Below are 25,231 nucleotides of genomic sequence, written 5' to 3'. Positions count from 1 at the left end.
ATGGTGATTTCCTACATAAGAGCCCAGATGATGCTTGGGAACTGTTTGAGGCCCTAAGTGAAAATTCTGTACAACATGCTTCTTCCTCTAGGTCTAGATCCACTCCTGGTATCCATAAGGTTGAAAGTTTGTATGAAGCAAAAAAAATTAGAGAGCTTGCCACTCAAATGGAAGTATTGAACAGAAAGTTTGACTAAGTTTTGTCAACTGTCAGTATTATTAGTTCTTCTCAGCACTTCTCTTTACCAGAGGAGGTGTGTTCTGTCTGCACTAGTCCATCTCATATGCTGCCAGTAATCCTCTCTTAGGTCATTCTTTTGAAAATCCACAAGTGCAAACCAATGTTACATTCTCTAGTTCGGGTTACAATCCAAATTCCAATACTTATAACCCTGGCTGGAGAGATTATTCCAATATATCATGGCAGAATCAAAGCCAAGGCAATACTGTTCCCCAATCTCAGGGACAGTACCATAATTCATCCAATCCTTTGCAAAATAATTCTTTCAATCAATCTTCCATCTACTGTCCTCTTCAATTTAGAAACCAAGCTAATCCAGATCATCCTCCTCTTAAGTACTCGTTTGGATTTGAAGAGAAGGTTTTGGCTGTAATTAACGACTTTAATTCAACCGCTCAATTGGTACATTCCCATTCCCAATCAATAGCTAAGATAGAGATTCAAGTTGGGAAAATAGTTAAAGTGTTGACTTAAAGAGAGGAAGAAAAGCTGCCTAGTCAGCTAATTGCAAATCCAGTCAGGCAAACTTACATGATTGATGAGACTAATCCTTCAAGTACTTGTTATGAGCAAGTTAATGCCATTACCAATTTGAGGAGTGGAAAAATCATTGATAATCAAGTTGAGGAAAAAAAGGTAGAAAAAGAGAGGTGTAGGATTCTTATCAATCCCATTCTTCCAACTTCACATCCTACAGATGTTCCCTCACATTCTACTCCATCGAGCTTTAAAGGAGTTGAAGGTGAAGTCACTTCTTCATCTACTGCCAACCTTAAGACAGCTTATGAGCCAAGAACGCCTTTTCCTGAACGTCTCAAGGGACCCTCTTATTTTGGTAAGCAAGGAGAGAAAATCCAAGACATGATGGATGTTTTCAAACAGGTAAAAGTAAATATTCATCTCCTAGATGCTATCAATCAAATCCCTGTCTATGCTAAATTCTGAAAGACTTGTGCACTTAAAAGAGAAAATCAAAAAGCCAAGTCTCTAAGAAAATCTATCTTACTGAGCAAGTTAGTGCAATCATTCAGCACAGTACTCCTCCTAAGTTCAAAAATCTTGGTGCTTCTATCATCTCATGTATTATTGGAAACAATGTCATAGACCGAACACTTCTTGATCTTGGAGCAAGTGTCAATCTTCTTCCTTACTCGGTATATGAACAATTAGGCTTGGGAGAGCTTAAACCCACGTTAATGGTGTTGTAACTTGCTGATCTATCTATGAAGCAACCACGTGGGATAATTGAAGATGTTCTCATTAAAGTGGATAAGTTCTATTTTTCGTTTGACTTTCTTGTCTTGGACACAGAACCTATTCACGATCTCAATAGATATATTCCTGTGATCCTTGGTCGTCCATTTTTAGCTATAGTGAATGCCAACATTACCTGTAGGACTGGGGCTATGGATATTTCTCTTGGGAACATGAAGCTCAAATAAAACATCTTCAATGCCACTCCATATTCCTCAGAGAAAGATGAGTGCTTCTTTCGTGATGTCATTGATGAGGATTCAGTCACCATCTTTCCAACAAAAGATCTTCCTCCGTTGATTTCGAATCTTCCTTGACCTTCTTGTGAGTTTTCTCACAAACTTGAGCCTAAGCCACCACCAAATAAGCTTGAGTATTCTTTCTTGGGTCTTGATGGAACCACATTGGTTCCTCATGTTTCGAATTTCATAATCACCCATAGGACTGATTTTAGGATGAGGGAGGTAGTTGAATTGTTGGATACAGGCTAAGGAGTGGTGTACAGTCGAGCTATCGACGTTAAACTTAGCATGCTGTCGAGCTATTGACGTTAAACTTAGCACTTGTAGGTTTGTATTTTAGTTTGATTTGATTTATTTGATTTATTTATTTTCTTTTTCTTCGGTTTATTTTATTTTCTAAGTTTTTAGTTTATTTGTGTATTTTTCTTTTATTTTTAGATTATGTTAGTTTAGGTTTGTTATGAAAAAAAAATATTAATAAAATCAAAAAAAAAGTTTTGACTTGTGCATATTGATATATATTTGTTTTACTCCAAATACCTGGTACTCTAATATGTGTTGGAGTGTAATTGTTTTGTCAAGTGCTAAGGACCAAGTTTGGGGGTGAGAAACCTATTTTTGCCCTTCTGTGCTATAATTCATGACCTTTGCTGATCTGTGCATTTGGTAATATCTTTCTATCTCTACTTTGTTTTCACACATTGAGGACAATGTGCATCTGAAGTTGGGGGTAAGGTAGTGTCCTTTAAAATTATGTTGTTAAAAAGGCACAAGAGGTTGCAATTTAACTGTTTACGCATGATTTTGAGTCTATTGATTGTTATGATGTATCTATTCAGTCTGATGTTGGTTAGAGATGGCTTGCATGACAATGTTATGTTGAAAAGGAATTTTTGAAATCAGTTGGTGGCCTATGGTCCACTTTATTAGGATGATAATTGTTTGATGATTTTGATCTCTAAGATACTTTACTTTGCACATATTCACCCTTGCATGAATTTTGTGGGGTATAAAACTTGAAGTCTTGTTTTGTTTTGTGTTAAACTGAGATAAGCAGGTGAATTTGATGATTTTGATAACCAAGGTATAAAAAAATATTGAAAGAAAAGAAAGAATTGGTTATGCAATGAATGAAAAAAATTCTTCACCAATGTGAAAGAAATAAATAAAAAAAAAAATGAAGAAAAGAAGTAGAAAATGGTCAAGTTCAGGTCTGTACCTAGATTGTTTGAGCAATTAAGTCCTTAGGGGTGTGTTCTAACACCTAATGCCCTAAAACCATCTGGTTTAGGAGTCATTAGCTGAAAGCTTATACATAAGGGGTTTAGGTTGCCTAGAGTACTTGAACAATTAAGTCCAAAAGGGTTCTTTAACATTTAATGCCCTAAAACCATCTGGTTTGGGAGTCATTAGCCGAAAGTTCGTTACATGGGTGATTTAGAAAGCTTAATAGACCTGAACATTGCACAGTACCTTTTTGAAAAATGCATACCTGTCAAAAATAAGAAAAAAAAAAATACCTTGGAAATTGGAATTTGAAAAGTTTGCGTGTAAATTGAGGGATATCATGGAATAAATACAAGTATGGATAGTAAGCCACATATTTGAAACTATGAGTTCACTTTTAAAAAGGATTTTGGAGATTGAGATTATTGAATAAATGATTAAATTGACATGTGGGGACCATGGTTATTAAATTGAGATCGAAAGTTTGAAATTTTTCCTGATTAATATAGTTTGTTATACGTATTGTATTTGACTGATTGATGAACTGCTGGGACATTATGATGTGAAAACATGTTTGAATAAGCTTATTGTGTAAGTAAGGCACTGATTTTGGATGTTTGTGGGTATCATCACTGGAAACCCTCACGAAATTACAACTTGTCCACTAGGAGTAACCTAGGGATTTAAAGGCTTGTTGCATAAGCTAAATGCAACCGTGATTCCCACGAAAGCGGTTTTTTAGTTCTGTATTGCTAAGGGACTAGCGATATGTAAGTTTGGGGGTGTGATGAGCGCTGAATATTACATATTCGAGCCCTTAAATATACGTATGTTAAAACCTAAAGTGATACTTCTATCCATTGTTGGACTGATTTTTGTGTATTTCGTGTTTTTAGGTACTTTCCCAAAGAAACGGTTAAAACCAGGCTTTTATGATGAAAATAATGATAAAGAAGTTTATCGAGTCGTTGTCGGTCATTCAAAGCAAGCTGAGAGTCAAAATGATGAATTTTAGGGAGTTTCAAGTTCAGAAGCTCGAGCCTCAGTTCTATGGCTCGAGCTCAGCAGAAAAAGACAAGAAATTCCAAATGCAAGAAAGCGCGAGCCCAACTGTAGGGTGCTCGAGCCTTTTCCTAAAAGCTCGAGCACATAATGTGTCAGAATGTGAAATGTTGATCCAAGCTCCCAGGACCTCGTGCCAAGCCTCAGGGATAGAGCACTAACACTTCCCACAGCCCCAAAGCTCGAGCCCAACACCTTGGGATCGAGCACCATAAAGAGAGGATCGAGCACCAACAATAAAAAGATGTTTTGGACAAATTTTGCTCCCAGAGCTCGAGCCCAAACTTCAAAGCTCGAGCCCAACTTAGAAAGCTCAAGCACAACCACTCAGGGCTCGAGCATTGCTGAAAACTCTAGACCTGCTTCAGTATTTTAGGTATAACTTTTGAGTCAAAACTCCAAATTGAGCAAACTTAGCGGGTCTGGAAAGAAGACTCAAAGCCCAATGTTTTTGTTTCTAATAGCCATCTCGACATTCACGCTCTAAATATGTCAAAATCGCATTATAAAGTCAGAACAAGTTATTGGCAGGTGGAGCCCGAGCCTAGGACTCCAGAGCTCGAGCTCTGACGTCCTGAAGGTTAAAAATACATATGGGAATTATATATTTTGACTCCTCTTTGTTTCTTTATGGCCACAATTGTTACCAAAAGCTGTAAAACCAATCCAAATGGGATTAAGACTTGTTCTCCACTATAAAAGAAGAGGAGAAGGCCACATAAAATCTCTTTCATCCATCAATCTCTCTCTCACGGTGACTTTTAGGGTTTTGAAAAAGAAGATCAGAAAGGAGTTTTGGAGGTCCATGGCGATGAAGACCACAACAATACAGGTGATATCTTGCATTGTCATGAGTAATTAATTCCTCTCTTAGGGCATTGATGTAACCCGAATCTGAATTCTATGGTTTGATTGTTCTGTACTTTGGAAATTTAATATATTATGTATTTGATTGCATGATTATGGGCAATTGATTTAATTCAATTGGATTTTAATTATTAAATAGTTTTTGAATGATTAATACCTTGTCTTAGATTTAATTATTTTTTAAATTATATTCAACCCATTCTTATTGGACGGTATTTGGTGGAGGCCTATCGAATATAAGAATGGAGATCATGCAATGGTGTTCAAACATTTTTCATGAATGAATGTTTTCATAGTCTATGCTTAGGGAAGACGAGTTATACTGTAAAATTAGTTAGAAGTAGGTAGGTAGATAATTCGTGCCAACCGAAAATAGGTTATAGTTAATTGAAATTTATAAAACATCTTTCTTTAAATCTGAATTAAATGAATGTTATTGAGTTTAATTTCATATAATACATAATTATTAAAATCCCAAGGTTGAACAGTTGACCATAGTAGGCGAATCGTGGTAAAGTCAATTCCTAAGTATTTCTTCTCTTGATCTCAATCCTTTTATTCCGTTTACTTTCTTTTATGTTATTGAATTGCATCAGTTACACAAAATTAAATCCTCTTTCTAAATTAAAATAGTATTAATTGAAGACTTGATAAACCACCACAGTCCTTGAGATTCGACACCCTCAACATAGCCCTATCCTATAGGGATTTGTGCTGTTGTGAGTAGTATTTTATTATTGATAAATAAAAACACACATCAACCTTCACTGCCAAACAAAATGGAAAATGTCTATCTGAATATTATGGGGAAATAACTGAGGTCTTCCGAGAAATGGACCATTGAGATACAGTGGTCATGAAAGATCCGGATGACATTGAAGCGTATCGGATCATATCTTTCTTGGTGGATTAGATAGTGATTTTGAACAAGTTCGTGGAGAGATTCTACGCAAAGATTAAGTTCCAGACTTAGAAGGATGCTATTCTTTGGTTTGACGAGAAGCGGTACGTCGTGCAACTCTGAAAGGGGAGTCCAAAAACTCTGAAGCTTTAGTCATGATGGCTCGAAACCGGTCTAAGCAAAACTGGCAAGACCATACTAAGCCCAAAGCCACCAATGGTGCAGATAAGTCTACCTACAAATGCACCCATTGCAATCAGACCGGTCATACCAAAATTCGTTGTTTCGAACTTGTGGGATATTCGGAATGGTGGGAACATAGCCGTAGAAAGAAGAATTCGACGAAGACTTCCACTGCAGCAGGTGTTAAGACAGAGGATGATGATGCTAAAAAGGCCTTGGGGTTGGTAGTAACTGCAGATAATGATGGTAAGTTTTTACATATTTCTACACCTGTTGCTAATAGTGCATGGATAATTGATTTTGGTGTCACAAATCATATGACATTTGATTCTAGACAGGTCTCACCTCTTAATTCATCCTCACAAAAATTTGTTTCTATAGCCAATGGTACTTCTGCCCCAGTTATTGGGGAAGGATCTTTGACACTCACTGATAACCTGTATTTAGATTATGTTTTAATTGTTCCATCTTTGGATTATAATCTTTTGTCAATTTCCCAAATAACCACAGCTTTATCTTGTGTTGTATTTTTTTGGCCTAATTTTTGTGTGTTTAAAGACATCCAAACAAAACAAATGATTGGTTATGGTATTAGGCAAGGGAAGCTATATTACTTGGACTTTATGTCAAAAAGTTCTGACAAACTACGACAAGCATTGACAGTGGATGGTTCTGAGGGGGAGAAAAAAAAAAAAAATCTGAAATCTGGCTATGGCATCGACGTCTGAGGCATGCTTCCTTTGGTTATCTGAAAAAATTATTTCTTAGTTTGTTTGAAAATTTTGATGTTTCTACTTTCCGTTGTGATGTTTGTGAACTAGCAAAGAGCCACTGTGCTTCGTTTCCATTATGTTTGAATAAAAGTCCACGTTCTTTTATGATTATACACTCTGATGTTTGGGGTCCGTCCAAAGTCACTACTTTAGGTGGATCACGTTGTTTTGTTACTTTTATTGATGACTGTACCAGGATGACCTGGTTATGCTTAATGAAGTCCAAAGGTGAAGTGAACTTATTGTTTTAAAAGTTTCATAAAATGGTTGAAACTCAATACAATGCATATGCTTAGGTTCTCTGTAGTGACAATGGTGGAGAATATCAGAGTTTTGACCTTTAGCAGTATTTGGAAGCACATGAAACTATACATCAAACCACTTGTTCCAATACACCCCAACAGAATGGGGTTACAGAGCAAAAAAACTGACACTTGTTGGAGGTTGTTTGTGCTTCATTGATAGAAGCTCATATGCCATTATCGTATTAGGGATAAACACTTACCTCTGCAGCATATCTAATCAATCGAGTACCTTATAGCTTTATTGCCTTCCGGACCCCATTGCAGGCTCTCACTGATGCAGTTGTTACCCCAACCGTCCCACATCTACCTCCACATGTCTTTGGTTGTGTAGCATTTGTACACCTCTATAAGCATCAACGCAATAAGTTAACTCTTCGAGCATTGTGATGTGTTTTTCTCGGATATGCTACTCATCAAAAAGGGTATCGCTGTTATCACCCTCCAACTCAACGAATGTTTATCACAATAAATGTTATCTTTTATGAAGACTTGATGAATTTTTCCTCTGCGTTTGAACATCAGGGGGAGCACTAGAAAGAAATTCAGACTCTAGATTATGATTATCACATTTTTTAGGACGGCGATTCTTGTGGCGATGACTCACAAGTTGGGCCAGCCAATCAAGAATCAGGCGAATTGGATTCGAGTGGTATAAGTTTGGATCAAAGTGGAGATGGACGCTCAGAAATGAAAAGTATGGCGCCAACCCCACCGTCGTCCGAGTTTGAGTCCTTTGCAATTAATATATCAAACCAATCGCTTGCTGAGGATGTTCCTGATTTAGTGCCAAGCCACTCAGAAAACAATTACCACAACGTCACACTAGAGGTATTCTTAAACCCATATATGAACCCAAACTTTCTAGTAAAGTTAAGTATCCCATGAGTCATTATGTGTTGAACTATCGTTTGTCAGAATCAAATTTGTCATTTGTAAATCAATTATCTACTGTATCTATTCCTAACAGTGTGCAGGAAGCCTTATCTGACCTTAGGTGGAAAGCAGCTATGAACGGGGAGATGAAATCCTTATAGAAAAATGAAACTTGGGAACTCATTGATTCTCCACCAGGAAAGAAACCAGTTGGATGTCGATGGATTTACACGGTGAATTATAAAGCCGATGGCACAGTTGAACGCTTTAAAGTAAGATTGGTGGCAAAAGGTTACACCCAAACCTATGGAATCGATTACACAAAGACGTTCGCACCTGTAGCCAAAATCAACACATTTCTAGTCTTGTTGTCTCTAGCTGTGAACTTAGATTGGTCATTGCAACAATTCGATGTAAAGAATGCCTTTCTGTATGGTGAATTATCTAAAGAAGTCTACATGGATCTCCCACCATGATGCGTGATACCCGAAAAGTATAGTCGGAAGGTGTGCAAGTTAAAGAAATCATTATATGGGTTGAAACAATCTCCGAGAGCATGGTTTGGAAGATTCACAAAGTCTATGATAACTTTTGGCTACCGTCGAGCAATTCAGACCATACGTTATTCCTGAAGAAACAACAGGGTAAGATCACTGCACTCATTGTATATGTAGATGACATGGTGGTTACAAGGAATAATCCTGAAAAAATGGAGGCTCTCAAGAAGTACTTGTCCAGAGAATTCGAAATGAAAGATCTAGGTCCTTTGAGATATTTTATTGGAATCGAAGTATCTTGATCTAATAAAGGAATCTTTCTGTCTTAAAGAAAGTATACCTTAGATCTATTACAAGAGACTGGTATGACAGCTTGTCAACCAGCTGAGACACTAGTGGAAGAAGGACTGAAGTTATGTGTTGAGTCCAACCAAGTACCTGCTAATAAAAGAAGATACCAAAGACTTGTAGGGAGATTGATGTACTTAGCACACATGAGATTGGATTTGGCTTATGCATTGAGCGTTGTTAGCCAGTTTATGCATGATCCTAGAGAGCAACATATGAATGCAGTTATGCGCATTTTGAGGTATCTGAAATCTGCTTTTGGAAAAAGAATTTTGTTCACTAAAAATACTGGTTATCAAAACATAGATGTATATAATGATACTGACTGGGCTGGAGCTATAAATGATAGGCGATCTACTTTTGGTTACTTTACTTTTGTAGGAGGTAATCTTGTTATATGGAGAAGCAAGAAACAAAATGTTGTTACTCGCTCGAGTGCAGAAGCTGAATTTAGAGGTATGGAGCTTGGACTTTGTGAAGCATTGTGGTTAAGACTTTTCTTGCTGGATTTGGGTTATCTACCTGGGCAACCTATTCGACTATACTGTGACAATAAAGTAGCATGTGATATTGCCCATAATTCAGTTCAACATGATCGTACGAAGCATGTCAAAATAGACAGATTATTCATTAAGGAGAAGTTGGATAAAAAAATTGTGGAGTTGCTGAAGATTCGATCTGAGGATTAACTAGCTGACATTCTTACCAAAGTAGTCTCAAATCAAGTATTTTCAAAAATTTTAGACAAGTTGGGCATGTGTGACATCTATGAACCAACTTGAGGGGGAGTGTTGAGATTTTATCTCTTGTAATCCGGGATTATACAAATTGTACAGTTATAGGATTGAATTATTTACTCCCTAATTTAGGACTAATTGGTAGGTAATTAGTTTCCCGATGATTGTATAATTAGTTACTATTTTAGCTAGGTTTTGCTCTATAAATTGAATGTAACACCATCAGTGAATATATTTAATATAATTTTAATTCTCGTATTCGTTCTCTAAGTTGCAAGAATAGAGAAGGAATTGATACACGTAAACTAAAGGCTTAAACCCAGATATTATCATGTGGAAGATTGAATGTGTATAATCAATCAGGTGATGTTTTGGTTTGTTTGATGCAAAGGACATAAAGACAAAGTGATAATGGTTACATAGGATATAAAGACAAAGCGATAAATGTTACATATGTTTTGTCAAAATTTTATTGGTTAGTGAGATTATACATTTCCAAGTCATCCACCCAACATCCACCTAACTCAAAGAGTCCAAAACTACGTAGTACTAGTAAGGGAAAATGAGTCTTTTTGTTTTTTAGGCCAACTCACATGCCGGATTGTCCTTAAATGCAGCAAACTGACAGTTTTTTTTGTAGTTCAGGAGGTTTGTTACAATATGCCAATAGTTCAGGAGAATTTTTTGCATTTTACCCTAAAAATTAATTAATATGTTTGAACATTTTGATACTATAATTTGAAAAGAAGCCATCAATTATTGTCTCATTTATTGATTTTTGTGGCTTTAGTCAAATCCACCTGTAAGGACCTTTTAGGGCATGCTCCGCTCCTTCTCAAATAACGTTGACATCAATTTTCTTCTAAAAGAGCTCAAGTTTGAGGTTGCATAACAAAGGTTTGAAAATACTCGGATTTTTTATTTTTTTGTATGGGTTAATTACAATGATACTCCCTGAAGTTTGTCTAATGACAGCCATTTACAAATTGAACATATTTTGAACAATGATACCCCCTCACATTTGATAAAGTTAACAAAAACACCCCAATAGTCAACTGCCACATCTGACACATAGTGAAATGACTTTATTACTCTTTGGCTTATTATTTAACCTATTTAGATAATAAAATTACATTTTTAACCTTCACACCCACCACTTCATAGCCCATCACCACCACTCCTTATTTGTCTCCTCTTCCTTCCATTATTTCTACTTTCCTTCCTTCTCGGCAGAACACCCACTTTCTGGTTCTCTCTCTCTTTTTTTTCTTTTTCTTTTTCTTTTTTTTTTTTTTTTTTTTCACTCTCTTTCACTTTCCCTGTTCTCTTCTCTAGTCCGGCTCCCGTCCCATAGTTTTCTTTCCTTATTTTTCTTTTCTTTTTCTACAAATTTTGGTTTTAAAACATGCTGGTCCAGAGAACTCCAAAAAAACGTAGAGGTAACATAAGGTATATATGAAGCTTTTAATAGGTGTATGACATGTGTCCAAGCTTACTCATACCCTCCTATTTAATTCCTTCAATCAGTTATCCAAAAGCTTACCCGGAAGCTTCTATATAAAATACATATCTATCTAAAATCCAGTGATATATATATTTATATATAGACTTGGTGCTGGCAGCTATATTAATGTATATCATTAATTGTTTTGCAACTTGCATGAAATACAATATTATTATTTATATAAACTATCCACCAAACTCCATACTCCCCACTTGATATCAGCACACATCTTAACTATAAGTGTCACAACACATACACAACATGTGTCACGCTAGTCCTCCTTTTTCTTCATTTTAATCAACTGCTACAAGTTCACATAGTAAACTTTGCTTATTAAATAGGTATAGGAAAGAAATAAATATGAATAATTCTAGGTAACGTATACCATGCATATGTGAATTTAAACTCAAATAAATATTAGTAAGCTCGTAATAGTAATTAAAGAGCTAGTAAAAATTCAGGATGTGACATTATATATCATTGTCATTATGGCAAACCTCAGAGGTATCATTATAATTAACCCTTTTTGTAAATACCTTTAATTTCACAATGGGTGGTATTGGTAATTTTAATTTTGGAAACCATATATATATATTCATGGCAAGAATTACACTCAGATACCTACATGTCCATATGGGGACTTAAACCTTCGACCTTCTACTTTGGATAGTGAAGAAATACCCACTAAGCTACACAACTTTTGGTTGAAATCTAAAAATTGGGAGAATTTGTACTATTTGAAAAGGAGATACGTGAGTTTGGAAGGTAACTATTAAATTTGATATAAGGGGTGTCGATAAATTTTCTTACTCACTCACTCTTGAGCCAAAAATGATTAATGGGTAAAGTAATTTATGAGTTTCATAAAGTCAATGTGGTAACTCAAATTCCAACTCAAAATCTCACCCCGAAGAAAAAACAGTAAAAATTGATTGGATTTGAATTGAAGGTCGGATTATGATTGGATTGGGATTGAACATTTTATGTTTTGAATTGAATCATGTAACGATTTTTTTTTTTTTTTTTTTATTTTTGGTAATTTTAAACCCATCGTTGAGTGGAGAAATTTTTTTTCCTGACAACAAATGGAGAAATTATTAGATGGTTCTGCTGCATTTGGCATTTGATGAACTAATTTAATAAAAGAAATATTAAGATTTTTTTGTAACATATTAATACACTCCGAACTATTTTTTCATTTCAAGAGTTTGAAATTTACTATTCCACCGAATATAAATGATCCATGATGATTTAATAATTTCGAGTAGTGAAAAATTAAACACTCTCGAATTCAAAAATTATCCAAAAGAGTATATTAATACATTAAAAAAAAAAAAAATCAATATTAACTTTTATTGAATTAATCAACCAAAGACCAATATCAATATATCATCTAATAATTCTGGAACTTTTATCATTTTTCAATGATTTCTCCATTGAGTGACCGATTGCTACGGTGACTTTTTTTTGGACCCAAAGGTCGGTCAGAGATCACCGGTTAGAAGAGATGCAATTGCAGAGAGGTCCCAAGAACATAACCGTTGCGTTCCCCAAATTTTCAAAATTTGCCAGGAACTTTGAAACCTCTGTACTGACGCAAACCCAATCTAACCCTCTTGAATATGGTCCTACTTCTATTGCCCAAAACCACATTGACGTGTCCTGTGGCTATAATCCACACCTCACAGACGCTTCGAAGTACTTTTCTTCGCTGATTCGACAGTGTACAGAACGAAAATCCATAAGAGACCTAACAATGATTCAGACCCACATGACGAAATCTGGGTTTCCTCACCTCAGTTTAGGCAGTAAGCTCTTTGATGGGTATTTAAAGTGCGGTACTATCGTTGACGCGCGCAAACTGTTCGATGAATTGCCGCAGAAACACGTAGTCACTTGGAATTCAATGATTGCCTTCTACATTAGGAATAGAAGAAGCCAAGAAGCTATAAGTCTTTATGAGAGGATGGTTTTGGAGGGAGTTTTCCCTGATGAGTTCACGTTTTCTAGTGTTTTTAAGGCATTTTCTGATCTGGGTCTTTTTCATGAAGGCCGGAGAGCTCACGGACTGTCAGTTGTTTTGGGTGTGAGGGCGTCGAATGTGTTTGTTGGTAGCGCGCTTGTGGATATGTATTCGAAGTTTAGGAATATGCGGGATGCCCGGTTGGTTTCAAATCGAGTTGGGGACAAAGATGTGATTCTATTTACAACTTTAATTGTTGGTTATTCCCAATGTGGTGAAGATGGTGAAGCAATGGAGGTTTTTGAGAATATGATCAAGGAAGGTGTTAAGGCTAATGAGTATACATTTGCACGTATTTTGATTGCTTGTGGAAATTTGGAGGATTTATTCCAAGGTAAGTTGATTCATGGTCTCCTTGTCAAGTCTGGATTTGAATCAGCTGTTGCTTCGCAAACTTCACTACTAACTATGTACTCTAGATGTGGCTTGATTGATGATTCTCTAAGAATTTTTAAGCGTTTTGTTAGCCCAAACCAGGTGACTTGGACATCTCTGATAGTGGGTCTTGTGCAAAATAGTAAAGAAGAGATTGCTTTATCAGAGTTCCGCCAAATGCTCCGTGGGTCAGTAGTTCCAAATTCTTTCACATTGTCGAGCATTCTTCGGGCGTGTTCAGGCCTTGCCATGCTTGAGCAGGGGGAACAAATTCATGCCATAGTTATCAAATATGGTTTGGACAGAGATAAATATTCCGGAGGAGCACTGATCGACTTATATGGAAAATGTGGGGTTGTTGATATGGCAAAATCAGTTTTTGATGGTTTATCTGAATTAGATCTGGTACCCGTAAATTCAATGATCTATGGCTATGCCCAGAATGGTTTTGGACATAAGGCACTTGCATTATATAACAGGATGAAAGATTTATGCCTTGAACCAAATGATGTGACATTGGTAGGTGTTCTCTCAGCTTGCAACAATGCAGGGTTGGTTGAAGAAGGTTGTCAAATTTTTGCATCCATTTCGAGCAGCAATAGCATTGAACTCACAAGAGATCACTATGCTTGTATGGTTGATCTGCTAGGACGTGCTGGGAGACTTCAAGAGGCAGAAATGCTAGTAAACGAGGTCAAAAATCCAGATGTGGTTTTATGGAGGACATTGCTTAATGCATGTAGGACTCACGGAGAGGTTGATTTGGCAGAGAGAGTTATGAATAAAGTGCTTGAGCTTGCACCAACAGATGAGGGGATTCATGTCTTGTTGTCGAATCTTTATGCATCAACTGGTAATTGGAACCAGGTGATCAAGATGAAAAGCACTATGAAGGAAATGAAGTTGAAGAAAAGTCGTGCAATGAGTTGGGTGGATGTTGACAGGGAGGTTCATTCTTTCATGGCTGGGGATCTGTCCCACCCAAATTCTAGAGAAATTTGTGAAACATTAGAGGAATTGATTGTGAAAGCCAAACATTTAGGTTATGTTCCGGATACTAGATTTGTATTACTGGCTTTGGATGAGAAGCAGAAAGAGAGTTCTTTGTATTATCATAGCGAGAAGCTGGCCATAGCCTTTGCTGTATGGAGGAGCAGAGATAAGACTACTAGTATCACAATTCTAAAGAACCTTAGAGTTTGTGGGGATTGTCACAACTGGATTAAGTTCATCTCCAAGGCTGTTGGGAGAGAAATAATTGCTAGAGATGCAAAGAGATTCCACCACTTTAAAGATGGGTTGTGTTCCTGTGGAGATTATTGGTGAATTTATAGCTGATGTCATTTTCAGTTCTATTTTTCAATCTGTGAGGGCAACCGTTGATCTGGTCTGTGGTTGATTCACCAACTTTCTCAGTTTTCTTCTGACTAATTAATTGATAGCACCTGTATCACGAGCTGCTGCCGCCCAATAATTGATCCATGTGGATTAATTTATCAGAATTTGGCACAGGTGCGACCCTATCTTTGAACCTTGAAGCTGTAGAGCTCATGATTCAAGTATTAATTAATTTATTACTATTGCTCAAAAGAAGCTGGGCAATAATTACACAAGTTATACTCGGATCTTCAATGCTTTTTATTTATTTAAACTGAAAAAAAAAAATATATATATATTGCAAAATATTAGGATAAGTTACCAATTGTTCTCTTTTGCCTCATTTGACATTTTATGTCATATATGATTTACATTAAAGAAAGGAGATAGAAAATATATAAAAACACAATATATGACTTGTTTAATTCATTTTAATTCCCTGAAAGTTTTTTTGCTATGTGATACTGGGAATCTCGAAGGAATCTTGAACATTAGTCTCTTAGAACCCCAAAGATAAGCCTTTTCAATTTCCTCTTCCCAGAGAGCCAAAATAATACGTCTAAAGATGTGAATGAATTTCAAATCTGGCAGGGCAAGATCCTGCTTTTATGTAGAACTCACTTGAACTTGAGAGCTTCTTTAGGCTTCCCCAGTAGTGATAACACCGTGGCGCAGATGTGTTGCGAAGAGAGTCCTGCTTCTTCAATCTGATCTTGGGGTGATCCATGGTCTATGTATTTATCAGGAAGTACCATAGCTCTTAACTGCAGGATGCTCTACAGAATCAGAATCTGGAGGGGGAACTATAGAAAGTAAGGAGAAAAGAAACAGTCCTTTTGTGCATGAAATATAAAAATTACCTTAAGGGGTCCGTCTAGTATGCCATTTAAGCTTAGGAAGTGAGCTACATGAGATCCGAAACCTCCAATGGAACCTTCCTCCACGGTGATTAAGAATTCATGCTCTTTCGCCAATCTCTTGATAAGTTCTGCATCTAACGGTTTGCAGAACCTAGCATCAGCTACTGTCACATTTATGTTTTGGGATTTGAGCAAGCCAGCTGCTTGTATACATTGTTGAACTATTGCACCATATCCCAAAATAGCAAGTCTATTGCCTTCCATCACTATTCTTCCCTTTCCAATCTGTTCAATGATCAAAGCAGAAATATTAGCCCTTTTCTTAGCCAATTTCAGAGCTAGTTGCTTCTAATGCTAACCTCGATTGGTATTCCTTTGTTGTTGGGAGGAAGAACCGCTCCAACTCCATTACCCCTTGGGAACCTGAAGCAGCTTGGTCTGTCATCGATGGTTGCTGCTGTGGCAATCATGTGCATCAACTCTGCTTCATCAGATGGAGCCATGACCACCATGTTAGGCAAGCAAGCCATATATGTGATATCAAATGCTCCACAATGGGTGGGACCATCTGCCCCAACCAAACCAGCCCGATCCATTGCAAAGCGGACAGGTAGTTTCTGAAGATCTACATCATGCACCACCTTCATAACCATTGTAAATCATTAGTGTCAAAAAACTGAAACGAAAGAATAAATAAACAGAAGAAACAACTGCACAACCACATTATGCCTTTTTATCATCGATTTCCAATAGCACACCTGATCATAGCCTCTTTGCAGGAATGATGAATAGATAGCACAAAATGGCTTGATACCCTCTGTGGCTAAACCAGCTGCGAATGTGATGGCATGTTGCTCGGCAATACCTACGTCAAAACAGCGATCTGGAAACCTCTTCTGGAAATAATTGAGGCCAGTTCCACCACCCATTGCTGCATGGATGGCTACAATCTTGTTATCTACCTCAGCTTCTTTTACAAGGGCTTCGGCAAAGTACTGGGTATAAGAAAGTGTGGAGGATTTGGCCTTAAATTGCTTTCCTGTTTTAGGGTCAAACTTGACGACCCCTGAAAGAATGGGAGATTTTTTTGTTAAGTATGTTGTCATGAAATTTTATTAACACAATCAGTATACCCGTATATGAAGTTACTGTCTCACCATGCATTTTATCAGGAGCTGCTTCTGCTGGAGGATAACCCTTCCCTTTCTCTGTTACAATGTGGATCAGAACTGGCCCTGGTGCAGGCATTGCTTTTACCTTTTGGAAAATGGTGACTAAATCTTCAATATTGTGTCCATCCACTGGGCCAATGTAATATAACCCGAGCTCCTCAAAGAGAGTTGACCCAGACGCACTAATCATACCCCTCGCATACTCGTCTACTTTTGCCGCAACTCTATGTGTTTGCCCTCCAATTTGCTTTGTGATACTCTTTTAAGAGAGCCCGAATTAGATCTCTTTTGAATTTGATATGAGTTATGAGGAATTATAATAGAAAGTAACATGAAAAGCTTAGAGGTTTACTTTTGCAGCTTCACGAAGTTCGCGGAACTTGGGGCTTGCTTGGAGCTTGGATAAAGCACTGCTCAGAGCTCCAACAGGAGTTGCAGGGCCATCGAGGGTAGCAGTGGGCAAAGATACTTGCTTATTGTCATTTAATACAACAATCAAGTTAGTATCAAGGTACCCTGCATTGTTCATGGCCTCATATGCTTGTCCTGCAGTCATGGCTCCATCTCCAATCACAGATATTATATTGTTGTTTTTCCCTAAAAGATCTCTTGCAACTGCCATACCTATGAAATTGTTGTTTTATGCAAATAAATAAATAACTTTAGCATCTACTTTGTAGCTTGAGGAGTTAAATTTACTAGAAATGAAGGGCGTAAAATGATTATAATGAAAATTCAGACACACCAAGTCCAGCAGAGATGCTTGTAGAACTATGTCCTGCACCAAATGCATCATAGATGCTTTCGTCCCTTTTCGGAAACCCTGCTAGCCCGGAGGTTTTCCTAATGGTATGCATTTTGGATCTTCTTCCTGTCAAAATTTTATGCGGGTATGCCTGTAACAATTTTATTGCTCTGCTTAGGACCCATGTTATATTGAAATAGAATGTGATACATATATTTTGTGTAAACAATATTGAGATATACAAGCACAAGTGGACATCAAACCGTATTCATATAAAAATCTTGGGTCTGCTTGGTTTGTTACTCAGAAAACGGAAAACTGTTTTAAAAGAATTATAAAAGACAGTTCTTTAAAAGCAGGCATTTTTTAATTGAGTTTTCATAAAACAGTTATCAGAAATCGTCAACCAAGCAAGCAGGTTTCTGAATAGATTTTTTATTTTCATTTCTCAGAAAACAGAAAACTGTTTTCAGAAAACTGAACCAAGCAGGCCCCTTATTTATGTCTGAAACCTTGGCACAAATCTAAGCTACGATCCTCTCATACAGATCTTACTGATGTATTCATATATAAGGCCGCCGGTGCATTAATCTCTTCATTTTTATTTATTAGTTATTTATTATTATTATGATTGTTTTTGTGAAATAGAGTTACTCACCTGATGGCCAACATCCCATATGATTTTGTCATCAGGGGTGTTGAAAACATGGTGCAGAGCCACAGCCAACTCTATTACTCCTAAGCTTGCACTTAGATGCCCACCTGTCTTTGATACAGTGTATACAATATCTGCTCTAAGTTCTGCTGCTAGTTGTTCAAGATCCTGAAACAACATACATGATGTGTTTTTTTTTTTTTTTTTGTGTGTTTGTACGTATTATTATACATAAAAGGTGAAGCAAAATAAAGAAGAAACCATTCATCTGGTCATGGAAGTGAAAACAGACTCAACAGAAACACTATTTACCACGACGATGACGGCGTCGTATATTAACAGCTTACCTGTTTAGAGAGATTCTTCATGTGGACAGGGTAATTGACTGTATCAAGTAATGGTGTGGCTGGCTTTTCCCCTGAGAAATCAATCTTCCATCCCTCTTTCTCTTTCCAGGTAATCATGTTCCCTTCCTCACCATCTGAACTTCTACCGGCTGAAGAAGCTCTCAACATGAACTGAACCACACCATGAAAAACACCCAAACATCAACATTCAAAACAACCCAAAGTTCCAAACACACACACGCACTCACACACACTCGTGTACATGTATGTACTGCATGGTTTTAGTTAAAGATCACTAGTGGTTTTGTGTATTACTTACCTGTTTTCTGCAGCCATTGTTTGGTCTTGGAGCTGTCAGGCATGGTGAAATGTATGGATTTGGGCTAATGACAGCGCCTGAAACAGCCATGGTTGATCAACTCTGGTGAGGGAAGAGGAGAGAAGGCTGTGTGTGTGTGTGTGTGGTGTTAGAGATGGAAAAGGCATAATTTATAATATGACAGGAAGAGTGTCTTACGCGACATAAAAAACCAGCAGAGCGGATCTCTCGTGGGATATAATTTAAATTATTTGTATGAGAAGGTTACTTGATTAGTCATGGCTATATTTGGAAAAAAGAATAATAGGGGCATGGTATGACATTAAACAATAAGGCCTTTTTTTTTTTGGAATTTAAAAACAATAAGGCCTTACATTGCGTGGACGAAATTTTTAGTGATACGTGGCTATATGGTCTTGGACAATCAAAACTCAACTCCTAAACAAATATGTAAGTTTGACCGGGAATAATCCTGTGTAAATGTTACTCTTTCGGTGCTCACGATTTTGAGAACTTATTTATACAATTATGATATGTTTCTGTTATTAGTGCCAATAACCTCTCTCTCCCCCCAGAAGACACGGGGCGTGACATTATATTTTTCATATGTGTGTGTGTGTGTGTGTTATATATACAATGTAAAACTGTATTTCATATGTATAACTGTGGCTGAAATTTAAGCTTTTCACGGGATACTTTTTGTGGGGAGGGCGAAACAATTATCTTTTGTGCAAACTTTTGTCGGCATACATTTAATCATTATGGTATAGCAATCATTGAGTGCTTTTCGTGTAATTATTTGACAAAAATCCATTTGGTAATGAAATTTACTTTACTTTTCAACACGAGTTAGTATCATTTTTTAAAAAAAATTACAAAAATAATACTTGATGCGATAAATTAGTCAGTAAGACAACAACTCTATAACAGTATTATAAAGGTGCATTTTTTTTTAATTTTAAAATAATAATCATAACTTTTTATTTAATAAAAATATTAAATTTGACATTTCACAATCTCATATAGCAGATCGGTCATGGGCATAAAAATAATTTGATAAATTTTGTTAGTTCATGATATATTTTTTTTAATCTTATACAGTGAAATTTTATGAAAAGTAATTAAATTTTGTGAGAAAATCTTAAATCTCCAATGGGTTATGTAAAGTTCATGGAAAGCTATACCATCACTGAAAAGATTGTACAAATTAAATACGAAATGTGTCAGTACTTTACCTTCCAAAACAAAAAAAAGCACAAGTTCTTGTCATTCACCTATGATAACAAGTCAGGATCAATTAAATTTAGATCCGATATTTTTGCATGTGTTTCTCTTTTGGTACCATGATAAAGTGATAAACTGTACAATGATTTTACTGATTTCTAAACATCATAAAAGAGATAAATGAAGGAAACACATTGACCAATTTTATGGAGTTGAAAAATATTTACATTATTTTCGACACAAATTGGTTACGTATTTAATGGTGATTGACTCGGGGTTGAGAAATAACTTCTAGATGTATTTATATGGATAGATTATTTTTCAAACTTTAGAGTGCCACTTCAGATTATGGGTTAACGCGACACTCTAAAATATGTGGCCAGCCCAATCAGTTGGTATGACGTTAGTTGGGCTAGTCACTTTTTATTATTTTTGTAATTTTTAAAACTTTTTTTTTTTTTCAATTACTTGTTTGTCTTTCTTCCAAAGGCCATTTTTTTAACCCCTCATATTTTTAAAACTTATTTTATTGAACATTTGTGTAATAAATTTAGTAATTAAGATGTATAAAGTTAATATTTTAAAAATATATATTATTTTCATATTTCTCTAGACAAATTTAAAGTAAATAAATATAAAGACATTATCTATATTCTTACAAGTAACTAAATAAAATTTAAAAAAAGTCATTACATATTTTTTCACAAATAAATAAATAAAATAAAAAGACCCTTCATATTTTCTCACAAGTAAAAATACATTACATATGACCATCCCTTGAGTTAATTTATTCAATATTGTCTTTTGTTGTGCAAAAAAAATACATTATGGTTTTGTTTGTTTCGACGTAAAAAATTTACAAAAAAAATATATATATATATTAAAATCTAATAAAAATAACTTATCCATCAATTTTCGACAAATTATTTTACATGTCCTACCCGATGGACTCGACCTTAATTTTGATCTAAGCCTTTGCCTAACATTGAAAAATAAAATTAAAAAATATTTTACTTGAAAAAAGAAAATATTTTTCGAATAAAATGTTTTACGTCGAAACAAATGGAGCCTACATATTTAAAGTTGTTTCGCCCAAACAATCAAGGAAACAAACAAGCACGGATATACAGTGGGCATCCACCCCCACTAAAATTATTTATTATTGCATTTTATACTCTAAATTTGCATTTTTTTTACATTTATACTCATAAAATTTTGAAATTACTCCTACTAAAATTATGAAAAAGAATTCTTCTATATAAATTTGCCCGTTATATGAATTTCTAGATCCATTTCTGAAAACAAACAGTCAAGGAAATAAAACGAAAAGGAAAAAGAAACCATGTTTATTATTATTTTGGAATTTTTTGTCTCTCTCTCTCAAAAAAAAAAAAAAAAAAAAAAAAAAAACGAAACCATGTTTATTATTATTTTGGAATAGTTTGTCTCTCTCAAAAAAAAAAAAAAAACAAAACAAAATAAAACAAAACCCTATAAAAATCGCTATCCTTAGCTTGTATGATAGCCAGCTCCCATGTGATACCTGCATTTGGCCAACTCCACATGAAAATGATTCCTGACCAATCTGACAGTTTGGCTAGCTAATTTTACCACTTGCTCTTTATGGCTCAATTCGGTCTTATTGTGAACATTTGTTAGTGCACTTAACAAAAAATTATTTATTTATTTAAAAAAAAGGTAAATTACATTTTTAGGGCTCTTTTGAAATTCTAAAACTTATACTTCAAAATTCATGAAATGTAATATTATGAAACAAATAAACCGCCTAACTAATGTGAAAAAAGAGTGATTAATAGATGTGATATCATCTGATCATTAGATTGGTCACCATGAGTAGTCGGCATACTTTGAAACTTGGATATTGGACTTTGAACAAAAAATTTCAACATTGGAGCACAATTTTGAAGAGTGTTAAATCTTTGATTGTTTGAAGAAAGGCTGCCCATGCATGTAAGTTTGTTAAGTAGGTTTGAATTGAATAGTGGTGGCTGATTTATATGACTTCAATTGCCTGCACATACCACAACTGACTAGCCTAGAAAATTAAACAAGTGTCAACTCCCTTTATTTCCAACATAATGATGCTATATATTCAGAACCATTTTTTATTTTTTATTTTTTTGAATTTTTTATCCTTTATCATAAATTCAGTCTTCTAACAATTGTCTAAAAGTCAAAATGAGAAAGCCATTTTTAGAATTTTTGGTCCCCTATCAAAATGAAAATTCAGTCTCCTAACAATCTTATATACAATTATACATAAAGATATCATCAATTGTTTGTCTCCTCAATGGCCGGAAGAGAAGACTAGGAATTTGTTTTTTAAAAAATCTTAGTAGGATTTTTTTTTTTTTTTTTTTTTTTTCGTAACACAATAAAATATGCATTAATATGACGATATCTACTACACAATATGAAGGATAAAGAGATAGGAACTGTATGAGATCAGTGAGAATGTTGGTGGAGGTAGGGATCTGTTCCTTGTAATGCCTAGTACTTTGCGTTGTATCAACACATGTAGGCATGATGATTCTAGGCACATGAGAGGTCACTTTCTCCTATCGAGCCATTTCTTTGCTTGTCTAGGATGCGATGTGCCAGACATCTTTCTACCCTGAGCGTGTCTTTATATGATTGGCGGTAGCCAAACTGATAATGACTTTGTCAGAGAATTAAATGTGATCAATAGTACGGTTCTCTGTCACAGCATACATCAACCCTCTTATTGATGAGGACCATTTTCCTGCACGAGGTACCTTCTGACTTGTCATCCATCAATTTAAGATCCTTCAAAGTATCCTAATAGCCACGTTTTAAGCGTTCAAGAAGTTCCTACCGTTATCTCGCATTTCACTTGAACCGAAGTTTGGATATGTTCAAGGCTAACTAGCCTATCTTTTCTACTCATACTTAGCTAGGCACACGAGTGTTTGGTCCCTCAGGGTTTAATGATTCGAGGGTTAGACCCACAAGGTTTGGTGACATGATGACTTAAGAGTTAGATCCTTGAGATTTGGTAACTTGGTGCAATGCCAGGATTTGATTACTCGAGGGTCTGCTTGGCAACCTGGTGTGATGCTAGGGTTTGATGACTCAAATGTTAGACTCTCGACATTTGGTGACCTGGAATAGGGGCAGCTCAATATAATTAGAGGCCTTAGACATGAAAAATTAATAAAGTGGCCTTTTAATATAATCTACCTATGTGTTTGTTAGTAACATGCTCAAAAGTTGTTTCGTGAATTTTAAACATATCATTAAGTTTTTTTTCTTTTTCCTTAGTATTCACACATATATGCCTCCACCCTTAACCTTCCTTAGGGAAGTAAAAACCTGGTACCACTAAGCCACTCGCGTAGCATTAAAATTTTTGCAATCTCTAATTCCCTAATTGGCTTGTGCTATTTTTTGAATTAAACAACTTCCAAAACAAAACACTCAATCTAATTCTTTTGAAATCTTTTAAATACACGAGACACTATGACATATAATAAAAAAAATTGCCTAGAGTTTTCATCTGTTAAAAAATTAAAATCATTAAATCAAATTGGATAATTTTTTTATTAATAAATCTCCTATTTTTTAATATTAGGGCTCGTAGAGAACGGAAAAAAAAAAGTGAGTTTTTGGCCCACTATTAAATCACTTTATTGATTGAGGCTTTTTAAGGAGGATATAATATATAAGAAAGTCAAAATATTTGTTTGAAAAACAAAAAAGAAAGTAAGAAAGGAAAGAAATCTTTTTGCCAAGGCTTCAACCAGCATGACTCGACCGCTAAACACTTGGGATATGTTTGGTATAGGGGAAAAGAAAAGAAAGGATAATATTAGTTAGTTAAAAAATAATAATAATAATAATAATAATAATAATAAAGAGATGATAGTGTTAATTACTTGTTGTATTTGGTTGATTAATAAAAGAAAAGAAAAGAAATGATAGTAATCATGTTTAGGGAAATATATGAAAGGAAACTAATGTAATTAATTTACAATCACACCTTTTTTTATAGAATTTTTCAAAATACAATACCTATTAAAATATAAATTTGATATCCAAAAATAACTTTTAACATCGAAGATGGTCAAAGTGCCAAGTGCTTCCTCTAGTTTAAATATATTTGACTTTTACTGCGGGCATAAGATGATAAGAGTCCAACCCCCCATTTAACTTTTCCACACGCCATGCGGGACCATAATATAGGACACCTATAATCTTCAACACATATAATCATTTTTTAATATTGGAATAATTCATTAGTAACTAGTAAAACTAAATCATCTAAAAAGAAGTTGAATAAGGACACATTTATGTTCGTTACTGGGAATGAGAATATATAATTTCCTAGTAAGTAAAAGTGGGCCGAAAGTACTGCCAAAGGCCAAACTCAGATGGAGACTAATGTAGTAAAGGATTCTCAATCTAAATGCTAGATTTATCTGCAATTAATAAAATGATTTTGATGCTTTCTTTCAAAGCACTTGAGAGGAAGAATCTTAGGTTATATTGGTTAGAACTTGGAATAATTCATCTGTTACAATATATAAACCCACAAAACCAAGGCTATAATTAAGAAAACAGCAGGAAAAATAAATCATGCACGATATTACAAATTCTTAAGCCTCAAATCCCTTCTCTCTCGCTCTCTATATTTCAGCTTTCAGTGTTCTTTCATAACCACACAGGTAATCTGTCGTACGTGAATACAAAAACATAGTATATGTGTTCTTGTTGGGCACAACGAGAGCAAAATATTTACATAATCAAATCACATTGAAACAAATAAAGCAATTATAGAAGACAACACAAGATTTTTACATAGTTTGATACCCAAACTCAAGTTTGGACTACGTCCACGAGGAGATTCCACTATAATCGAGATATTACAACGCTACGTAAACCTCCTCGATCATCCCACTGTACTCACATCCCACTATAATCGAGATATTACAACACTATGTAAACCTCCTCGATCATCCCATTGGACTCACATCGTGTGATTGTCTTTACAGACTACACGTCTCTTTACTTGTACTTCTCAATAATAACGTGTGATTGTCCTTATGGACTACACGTCTCTCCACTCGTACCTCTCAATA

At 35.5% G+C, this 25,231-nt stretch overlaps 4 protein-coding genes across 5 annotated transcripts; 2 read left to right on the top strand and 2 right to left on the bottom strand.

Annotated features, from left to right (window-relative positions):
- Positions 1–772: 772 nt before the first annotated feature.
- On the top strand, positions 773–1,683 carry LOC132316612 (uncharacterized). The gene is made up of 3 exons (XM_059815089.1): positions 773–1,123; positions 1,207–1,395; positions 1,471–1,683. The coding sequence occupies exons 1-3, from the start codon at positions 773–775 to the stop codon at positions 1,681–1,683; spliced, it is 753 nt and encodes a 250-aa protein (XP_059671072.1).
- A 10,102-nt stretch (positions 1,684–11,785) lies between these two features.
- LOC132267082 (pentatricopeptide repeat-containing protein At5g65570) lies at positions 11,786–19,432 on the top strand. 2 transcript variants are annotated; one of them, XM_059768131.1, is made up of 3 exons: positions 11,786–14,924; positions 16,429–16,743; positions 16,822–19,432. In XM_059768131.1, the coding sequence occupies exon 1, from the start codon at positions 12,522–12,524 to the stop codon at positions 14,736–14,738; it is 2,217 nt and encodes a 738-aa protein (XP_059624114.1). In that variant the 5' UTR covers positions 11,786–12,521; the 3' UTR covers positions 14,739–14,924; positions 16,429–16,743; positions 16,822–19,432. The 2 variants fall into 2 exon arrangements, with proteins under 2 accessions (XP_059624114.1, XP_059624113.1); XM_059768130.1 differs by having other exon boundaries at positions 16,429–19,432.
- LOC132316611 (probable 1-deoxy-D-xylulose-5-phosphate synthase 2, chloroplastic) lies at positions 15,407–17,443 on the bottom strand. Its single transcript, XM_059815088.1, has 6 exons — positions 17,174–17,443; positions 16,807–17,080; positions 16,408–16,715; positions 16,009–16,290; positions 15,650–15,934; positions 15,407–15,565 (listed from the first exon to the last, which is right to left on the bottom strand). Exons 1-6 carry the CDS (start codon positions 17,441–17,443, stop codon positions 15,407–15,409), a joined length of 1,578 nt encoding a protein of 525 aa, XP_059671071.1.
- On the bottom strand, positions 17,544–18,977 carry LOC132316610 (probable 1-deoxy-D-xylulose-5-phosphate synthase 2, chloroplastic). The gene is made up of 4 exons (XM_059815087.1): positions 18,888–18,977; positions 18,569–18,739; positions 18,225–18,389; positions 17,544–17,717 (listed from the first exon to the last, which is right to left on the bottom strand). Exons 1-4 carry the CDS (start codon positions 18,975–18,977, stop codon positions 17,544–17,546), a joined length of 600 nt encoding a protein of 199 aa, XP_059671070.1.
- Positions 19,433–25,231: the final 5,799 nt, after the last annotated feature.

Source organism: Cornus florida, unplaced genomic scaffold (genome assembly GCF_030987335.1).
Source record: "Cornus florida cultivar Cherokee Brave unplaced genomic scaffold, ASM3098733v1 CherokeeBrave_3.0.0_Hap2_Chr07, whole genome shotgun sequence".
Lineage (NCBI taxonomy): Eukaryota > Viridiplantae > Streptophyta > Magnoliopsida > Cornales > Cornaceae > Cornus > Cornus florida.
Note: the sequence above shows the minus strand (reverse complement) of the source record. Positions and strands in the feature narration are given on the sequence as shown.